At 38.0% G+C, this 9765-nt stretch overlaps 2 protein-coding genes across 2 annotated transcripts; one reads left to right on the top strand and one right to left on the bottom strand.

The window, feature by feature from the left end:
* Window positions 1-2302, top strand: LOC112278116 (uncharacterized). Its single transcript, XM_024511223.3, has one exon. The coding sequence runs from the start codon at window positions 722-724 to the stop codon at window positions 1901-1903; it is 1182 nt and encodes a 393-aa protein (XP_024366991.1). The 5' UTR covers window positions 1-721; the 3' UTR covers window positions 1904-2302.
* A 133-nt stretch (window positions 2303-2435) lies between these two features.
* On the bottom strand, window positions 2436-6159 carry LOC112278114 (uncharacterized). The gene is made up of 13 exons (XM_024511222.3): window positions 5978-6159; window positions 5486-5623; window positions 5230-5358; window positions 4877-5014; window positions 4699-4788; window positions 4450-4558; window positions 4139-4314; window positions 3871-3924; window positions 3443-3573; window positions 3134-3213; window positions 2959-3044; window positions 2759-2830; window positions 2436-2637 (listed from the first exon to the last, which is right to left on the bottom strand). Exons 1-13 carry the CDS (start codon window positions 6032-6034, stop codon window positions 2527-2529), a joined length of 1371 nt encoding a protein of 456 aa, XP_024366990.1. The 5' UTR covers window positions 6035-6159; the 3' UTR covers window positions 2436-2526.
* Between the last annotated feature and the right edge of the window lie 3606 nt (window positions 6160-9765).

The raw sequence follows: 9765 nt of genomic DNA, 5'->3' as shown, positions 1-9765 counted from the left end.
CTGTTCGGTCCAAATTGCAGGTCAACTGCATCCAGCACTTCGGTGCGCTCTTCGACACTCATATTCTGAGTCAAGGGGGCGAGGGTTCTGCAACACTGGATTGTGTGCTGTGAGACGAAGCTTGTGTTTGTGTGCATGCTCTCAGTCATAACCACAACTGGGTTTTCCACTGCTAGCCACAACATGGGTTCATAGCAGAGGTTTTCATTGGCAGTCATGAAAATTAATTTACACACAATCCAGTCTCGTGTTGTGTCAAGATTTATCACGCTGTATGTTGGGTTTGTAGAATCGCAAGGGAGGTCGTTAAGAGTATGTGGCGGGTGTTGAGATGAAGCAAGAAAGGTTCAAGCCTTTTACTGTGATACTCTTCATTGAAAAGCTAAATGTAGAGGGAGAAGGAAGAATCCAGAGATGGAGAGAAGCAGACGGAAGGGTTGAAATTTTTCTTACCCAGTAGAACGCTTCTTACGCACTGGAAGAGTCGTCGATAGCTTCTATTCTCAGGAATTAATTGTCCTGAGCGGATAGTTGGAAATTTTCACAAGAGCTCTTGTGGGTTTGACGTGGAAGTGGATAGTGTGTCATACAACGCCCAATTTGTTGTCAGTAGCTTTCCGAAATCTAGATAGCCTCTTGGACATTAAAATTTCTTCTAAATGCGACGATACAGGTGTTCCTTGGCTTGAATTTGACGGCGTTGTGCGGTGTAGTTCATAAAATGTATTCGTCACCTATAGATCACTACTACCCGGGGTCCACGAGCACGTACTCACCCGACGGTAACCCAGCGAGGATGGCCACCCTCAGCAGCGAAGACGAAGACAAGTATGTGGTCACCAGCAAGATCATGGTGGCTGCTCTCGTGGTTCTCTTCATCGTCGTTCTCTTCGTAATTTCCCTACACATGTATGCCAAATGGGTTTGGAGTACCACCTCCGAAGGCCGCCGGGGCAGAGGTCCAGCACCCTACTTCTCGTTCTGGCCAAGGAGGCGTAGCAGCCTCAGCAACGAACAAGTTGTGGCTCATGGTGACGTACTGGAAATCAATATTGGAGCAGGGCTGGACAAGTCGGCGTTGGAAGCTCTTCCGACATTCAGGTACAAGATTGGAATTGAACACTTGGAATCGAACCCAACCAGTTTTTTGGAGTGCGCCATCTGCCTGAGGAATTTCGAGGAGGATGACCTGGGCCGCAGCTTGCCCGGGTGTGGCCATAGCTTTCACCTCGAGTGCATCGACATGTGGTTGTACTCGCACTCGACATGTCCCCTATGTAGAGCAATTTTAGAACCCCAGAAGGAAGTAGAGCCACAACCCGTGGATTCCGCCACGACAGTAATTCAAGTGTCTCATTCGGAATTCGTGGATACTTCGAGAGGATTGCGCGGTAGGGAATCACCTGACCAAAGCGTTTCCACGCAAAGCGTTCGAGGCGACCAGATGGATGAGCACACAAGAGCGGAGCAATTGCCTGAACTCTCGCAAACTGCGCAACCATTGCAAGGAGTGCAAGAACATGAAAGAGATAAAAGAACAGATTCAATTCCTTCCAACATTTTGTTTTGGGGGAACAACACGCAGCAATTGAACGAGGATTCCAGATTCGACGCGGCAGTCAACACGAACTCCGTTCAACCGCCATTACAAATTGCAATTGACATCGACAGGGCTCGTGCGATATATCAACATGTCCGTGCGGAGCACCACCCTTCAAGTTCCGATATGTCAAATTCTTCTCCTCCGACACCTTCATTCTCCGACGTCCTCGCTTCGCCAATATCACGCACTGCCGCAAGTTTCCGCCGCCTCCTGAGTCGAGGCGGGCAGCTTCCATCATCAACTGCAGCAACAGCAATAACGGAGCGCGTACATGAAAATTCAGCCAGACTTTCTTCATAGCCAGCAACATCAGCACATCATGCGACTCCCATCCAAGGTTGTTTCGAGGTTGTTCAAGTATGAAACCCATCTCAATGTTGACTGTACTCGTATCAAACGTGTACAATTATGCCATAGCCTGTAACCGTAATTTAGTCAAAAAGAGACCCTTAGACAACCCGCAAGTTAAAAACTACTAATAACCAGCCTCAATCACGGCAACAACACAATTACGGCGCCTATTTGGTTGGACAAGATACCTCTGTTGGCAAAACGACTCTTCCGGCGCACACGCAGTGACCTACATCTTCATAGCAGTATTCACTATGTGTACGAAATGTAAATGTGGGACAACCTGGTACACACATTTTTATTGTATCATAGTACTTCTGATAATTCGATTGAAGTTTTAACTCTCAAGCACCTGGGGCTCATTGAGCATACAATGAGTATTTTTGTTCGAATAATCAACCAATTCCATGTTCTGTGCGGATCATCCACCACCATTCACAACTTTGGCTTCGCTTGTGGGTGCACATGTAGCACTGTCAAGTTTATAGAAAAGTACAAAAATAGAAACTTTATTAAGTCGTAGTTTACAAGAACAAGGCAGGAGAACTGTAAAATCCATTGCATCTAAAACCCTAACAATCCAACGTGTTGTCAAGCTCCCACTTGGATAAATGACTTGTATATGACCGCCATTGTTGCCTTTGAACGAAAAGGTAGCTGTCGATGAAGTCGTTGCCCAGAGCCTACACTCATGAGTCACAACAATGCAATTAAAAACGTTGAATCATTGCTAGGGTCCTATTCGTAAATTCGAAATTTGGAAGAATTCTTAAAAAAAATTGCACTAGGATCGAAAGAGCGCACCCCTCTAAAGACTGCAGAATTATCAAGATTCTGAAGGGCTTCCAGCAGCGTTGATGGCAGAGTGGGGAGCGCCTAAAGATTTGACAATGGTAGGAAATGATGAGTGGTGAAAATCGATAACAAACTGCAGGATACTCCTACGGTTAAAAAAAACATTCGATGTACAAGAGATCAAAACTCACGACGACGTCGGTGCTTACAGGAATATTAGGAGGAGGAAAAAAGCCATTCCAATCACACCGCGGTGGTATTGGCAGATTCTCCCGAATGCCATGGAGACCACTCGCTGCACAGACAAATATAACGCTGAAAATGAGGTTCGAAATCCAAAATTATGGACAATTCTTAAGATATGCCACCATTGAAGGTACTTACCAAGTATCGCAGCTTGCAAGAGGTACGGATTAACAGCTCCGTCTGCAAGCCTCAACTCAAACCTCCCCCCGTCTGGAATCCTGCCATTTATATCATGATGAAGAATTGGAAGTTGCATGATGATGGTTTTTACTTTTCTATCCATTCCAAATAGGAATTCCTCATCACAAGACATAGAAAATGACATGGATCCCAATTATGTTTTACAAAGCAGAAATAGGTCAGGATTCATTCAGAACTTCATGCTGCTCGAAGCCTAGAGCGACCTAAGTCTTAAGCTGGAATTGAGTACAAGAATAGCATATAAACCTCAATAGATGAGTGCGGTTGTTGCCAGTGTAGGAAACAGTGAAAGGAGCCCACGGTGTTCCTGACGTAGTGGGTCGCCCATCGATTCGCTTGTAGCTGTTCACGGTTGGGTTCAGCAGTGCCACTAATGCCTGCGGACGTAATGCCCTCTCTTGTATGTAGTTGATAGCCGTCATTAAAAACTTGCATTATTTAACATTAACAAACGACGGTCGAAACGCAAGTAGTTGTATAGCTAAATCGACGAAATAACGTGACCTATCTCACCTTGGAGATGAAATTGAGATAGACCAAGAATAATGGATTATTTTCTAGAATTAACAAAACCGCTTGTCCCACAACCCAAGCTCTGTGACAACAAGATCAACCACTTCTAGCATACCACTTCACAGGAGAAAATAAACCCTATCATAGTTTCGTAATAATACCTGCGCATTATGTAAAATGCCGGCCATGAACTGGTCCCCCAAGACCGACAATCCCTGCAAGGAAAGAAACTTTAAATTGCTGAAAAAGCACATTGCTTGGCTTTTGACATAGCCTCGAAAATTGATTTTGCGAAATGGTTAATCCTTGTTCTTAACTGCTGACCTCTGTGAGATTTGTCATTAATCTACAAGTTTGTGACGTATTTTCACAGTTCCGAGCAGAAATAAAGCAGAGTCAATGACGAAATTAGTCATTGATGGTTCGAACCAATGCTTGATTTGAGTGATCATTGTTGTTGTCCGTGGTGGTACTCGGAGATAATGGAGCATCGAAGAGGTTGGTGCTACAGGGGCTGTTGACGTCTTTCCATACAGATACATGACAGTGCGCGCCGTTTCCAGTTTTGTCTACAAAAGGCTTGGGCATGAACGTCGCTCGAAACCCTGAGTCCATGAATGAACCACATCTGAAATGCGCTGGAAAAAATTAAAAAGCAAGAGCGGTATCTAGTCGATAACATTGTCTGACACTTCGGCTCATTCTTGAAACTATTAATGATTTGTCAATATATCGCTCACCATGCTTCTCGGCCACAGTTTTCGTCATGAACTTGAAAAAAGTGTGTCTATCCGCTGTTTTCAGGCAGTCATCATACGCCCAGTTCAGCTCAAATTGTCCATTCGCGTCCTGCTTGAGCACTGGTGGATATGATAAGTTTATAAGCGTTTCAACCCTCGAATGATTGAACAAAATACACAACTCATCAAATCAACGTGCTAGGGTGCTACTTTCTAGTCGGGAAAGTGGGGCAGTGATGCATAATTTACCTCATGATCAGCTTGGTATGGTTCCCAACCGAGGGTCTCCATGTACTCAAGCAACTCACTTATCACCGTATAGTGTCGCATAAGTGCACCCTGGGGAGATTCATGAAAGGGTATCAGTTTCAGCATGCTTTCCAACAGTTCACCAAATTTTTCCGAAGATGAATTGTCACACTCGTACCTGCTCATAGCATGGCTTGTCAGCATCGTCTTTGCTGTCGGCAATCTCAATCTCCGAACTTTTCTTTAGAAGGAAAAACTCACACTCAACACCAGTCTTCATGTGGTATCCGGGTCCCATCTCAGCAGCTCTAGCGATCTGTTCCTCTCAACCAAGCAGAAAAGTAATTACACTTAGTACTGTTTTCATTCACAGAAAGGGAATTAGATCGCAACATGAACTAGATACTTCTAGGGCAGCCTCTATACCGTCGATGCCACATTCAATCACACAGAGTACACTCCATTCTACTGCACTGATGCATGAAGTTTGCAGCTCATAACCACAATCGAGAGCAATCTATTGTTTCATACCTGGTTTTTCAAGACCTCGCGAGGTGATTGCTGCACAGGAGTATCATTCATGTAAAGATCACTTGCGACCCAAGCTACTTTGTCATTCCATGGAAGCTTGATAACGCTACTAGGATCTGGTTTTGCCATCTGAAATTCAGCAGCACCATCATATAAGCAAGCCTGCCTGAACAATACCGTGAGAGGTGCGCGGATCAAATCCTGCAGAGATAATGGTTATGTAAACCAGTGCTTTATTTTGGTTAAGAGATCATACCATATCAGGATCAGCAGCTGTCATGTTGAAGTGAGCAGCAAAGCCAGCAAATCCTGCTCCAACTCTTTGCATAGTCCCAATGTGTGCACTTGGAACTAGCTTCGACCGCACGACTCCCAATAGATCCACATAACTCACCTGCCAAACACCTTTATCCATTCAGATTCGAAAAGTGGGGAAGAAACACCAATTGGACTCATTTAATTAACTAGCTAGCTCAGTTTCTAAATCTATGCAACCTCTCCATTACAAAGGACCAATCTTTCAACATTCTTAGCTCCGCCTGGTCGAACACTAGAAAACGTGTCTGTACAAACCGCGAGCTTAACATCCTACACTGAAACCGCAATTAAATCGTCAAGGAAGACGATCACTGCCAACGGAGGCACTGAAAGCACCACATGATGTGAATTTACAACTCATTACTTCACAATGCACGAAAACATCTTCTCACTTTCTCAGCAGATTGCAAAATGAGAGAACGCAGCTTACAAGAAAGAATTTAACGCCATGCTCAGCTGCGTACGTCTCCAACTCCCCCGTCACCATGGTGGACAGTCACCCGAGCTCAGATGCAAATTACACGACCTTCGACAGAAATCGAATTCTCTGGACTATGAGGCCTCTCCGTCCAGCAAAATACTCATCCGCGACAACGATCTCCGCAAGATAACCCCTGCACAGAATGGCTCTTCATGAAGGCTTCGTGAGGTCTTAGTCAGTGCGGATCGGAGACAGAGGCCTGAGGATTCAAGCTTTGTTCCAATTCTCCAGGGACACGATTCCTTAGAATCGCGCCAAATCCTTCGGCACCGGGGACTGTTGATTCGCCGAGGGAATCATGCAATCATTCCTCGTGGCATCAACTTCGAGTTTTATGGCGTATTTTTAGGGTGTTTTAAGGGTAATTTTAGGATTTCTGGTACCTCCCACTCGCAATTTCTGACAACTAATAATAGAATCTGAATTAAGTAGTGGTTTATTTTTTTTGTCCATTTTGTGTGTGATTGGACACTAGAATATGCCCACATGAATCTTCTGACATGATAGATGTAATGAACAGAATAGAGATGAGTGATCGAATTATAATTCTTGTCATTCGATAAGAAAAGTGTGTCTTGTGTGGTTAGACTTAACATGGTGTGTACATTTGTCATTCGATGGGAAAAGTGTGAGTCTTTTGTGGTTAGGCTCAACACTGTGTGAACATTTGTCTTCTTTTTATTTGCTTTGAATGGTTGTGAAACTCATTGGTGAGTTGAGATGTGCCAGTAAAGGAATTCTAATTGGAGATGGTCGTTGTATTTGAAAGTAAAGTTTGAGAATCTAATAGATTCAACATCAACATTATGACTTTGCACAAAAGTCTATTAATGTGTAAATAATGATACCATGGTGTAATTGTCATTTCTTCACTTAACCACATCACATAATCTTTCAAAGATTTTTGCAACATCAAAATGCACTAAAATATACAAAAGAAAAAGAAAAAAGAAAAAAAAGAAAAAAGAATAAGTTGAATTTGTAACATTTTTAATAATGAAAACAAACAATTAAACAAAATAATAAAACTTAAATCCTTTTTCCAATTGGACTTTGATAAAATTTTAGACATTGAAAACCACATAATATGATCAAAGCCAAATTTATTCAATAGTATCAAAAAAAGAAATATAAATTTCAAAACCTATTAGAAACACCATGCTCATATTGATTGAATATAATGAATGTATGTATGTATATATATATATATATATATATACATATACACATACATATACATATACACATACATATACATATATATACATATTTGAAAATAATTTAAAATAAAATAATATATATATATATATATATATATATATTATTTTATTTTAATTTACTTTCACATCACTTGAGTTAAACACAAAAAAATATATTATAAATATAGCAATGTAACTACTTCATATAGCTTGCAAAAACTATTGCATTAAAATTCAAAATTGGACAAGCAAATTTTTTTTTAAAAAATGAGCATTATAAATTTCTTAAAAAATTAAAAGATTATAGTTTATAAGGTGATTTTTTTACTATAGAATAGGTATTATCTTTTACTTAATAAATAAATTAAAATATTATGTATTTATAAAAATAAATTTTAAACTTTAAATATTAAAAATAAACAAATATTTAATCTCAAACAAAAAATTATGAATATTTTTGAATTATTTCAAAAATAATTAAAATATGATTTTTTATAATAATCTAATGCTTCTAAATTTAAAAAATAATTAAAATATGATTTTCCAATAATCTAAATAATACTAATCTTTTAAATTTAGAAGCAAAACCAATATAGATATTGATTATAATTAATTGACTTATTTATCTCTACCATTAAATAAGCCATTAATTTTAGAAGCATGATTTAAATCTTAACTATTTTTGGTATAAGCATATAAATATTAGTTATAATATAACTAATTAATATTAAATTATTATAATATATACAAGATATAAACATATTTTTATAGAATTTTGTAGCAAAATAAAGAAGTATATAATATCATTAATTTATGTCAAGGACATGAATCTCAAAAAAAAAAAATATTCAATACACTCTTGTGTTACTAAAAAGAACTAAAAAGTCACTCAAAGATGGTACAATATTAAACTAAAATGACTATTATAAAAAATAAGAAAAATAGAAAGACTTGAAACAAGACTAAGGACTAAAAAAGTATTGATAAGAATGAAGAAGACTTCACTATTGCTTCTATATATACTCTTAACTAGGAGCTACATGGTGATATCTCATAAGACCTTCAAAACATGTTGACTTTATAAGACACATATCTTAACTTGTAAGGCAAGTTTTTTATTTGTGCGCTACATAGTCAGCTTGTTTTACAAGCTACCAATACATGGTTAATTTGTTGATTAAGTTTCTAACCTACCAATCAACTACAAATACATGTAAAGTCAAAGCAGTGTATAAAGCTTCTAAGAAGCTTTTCTAGAGGTTTTATGAAATTAACCTACTTTTATTTATTTTTACTTATTTCTATCTAATCATATAAATATTTACTAGAGTACGTATGTAAATCTGTGACATTACTTTCCCTTCTAGGAACAAGTTCCACAAGGAGTAATCATCATGTGTTGATGAAATCCAAGTTGCGACAAATTATATTTGCCACATATTCTAATCTTTGTTTTCTTTGAAGATGATTGATAGGTCCTCTCAGCCATCAATAGTATTTCATACCAAAGTAAGAAGACCACTCTATTATTTGATCGTTGTTGAGGCCTTTGTAACTTCCTTCAAATAAAATATTTAGAACATTGTCAAGAATTGTTTCTACTTTTAATAAAATTACCAAATATTGGAAGTTTCTTCGAAAGTTGTGAAGCAAATACATTATATCTCGCCATCTATTTGAGGAAAGATATGACGTTCTTAAAGATCTTCATCTCAATGATGTTATCTTAAAGGTTGTAAAATTTATAATATCTCATTTGATAAGTTAGTAAATGAAAGCTCTTGAGTTGAATCTATTGGTTGTTGGTTCTTCATCTTTTTAACATCACAAATATACTGAAACTACAAAAAAAAATAGAAGGTAGAGTATTATCTTCCTTTGATCTTGTTTCTTTTATAGTACATATTTGCTATTTTTTATCTTCATTTTAATAAATGTCGTTGATAAAAAGCTTTAATTCTTTTTGCTGCATTTATAAGATTCTTTGTTGGCTTCTATGTGCATATACTAATATCATATCTATGCCAATAAACAAGATGTTCCAACCTATTTTGGCATTGCCTTGAATCTGAGACTTCTTCTATCTCGAACTCTTCATTATTAATTATTTTTATAAGAATTCATGGCAATTGTCTTTTTTTTGAGATATTCATTGTCTTATATGATTCAAGAAGAGACATGTGAAATATAAAGGGAATCTTCATAGACTCTAGTAGATATAATTGATAAGCAATAAAATTGACTTGTTCACTAATAGAAAAAGATCTGAGCATACAATAGTCAGCTTATCATAAAAATAACTAGTCTTAATATCTTATCATCAACGTAGAATTATGGTTATTTCTTGTGATAAGGACTTACATTAATCTTTTGTTATTCTTGAGCTCTCTTTAATTTTACCTTCATTGTTGCCTATAGCTCTAATAAATGATTTAACAAATCTTTTGCTGTAAGATTATTAACTTTTGAAAAGTCAAAAATATCAAGTCATGGATAGAAGAATGTATTATATTATTATATGTAAACTTTGCCAATGGT

Source organism: Physcomitrium patens, chromosome 26 (assembly GCF_059467195.1).
Source record: "Physcomitrium patens ecotype Gransden chromosome 26, ASM5946719v1, whole genome shotgun sequence".
Lineage (NCBI taxonomy): Eukaryota > Viridiplantae > Streptophyta > Bryopsida > Funariales > Funariaceae > Physcomitrium > Physcomitrium patens.
The sequence above is the reverse complement of the archived record's forward strand: the minus strand, read 5'-3'. Positions and strand labels throughout refer to the sequence as shown.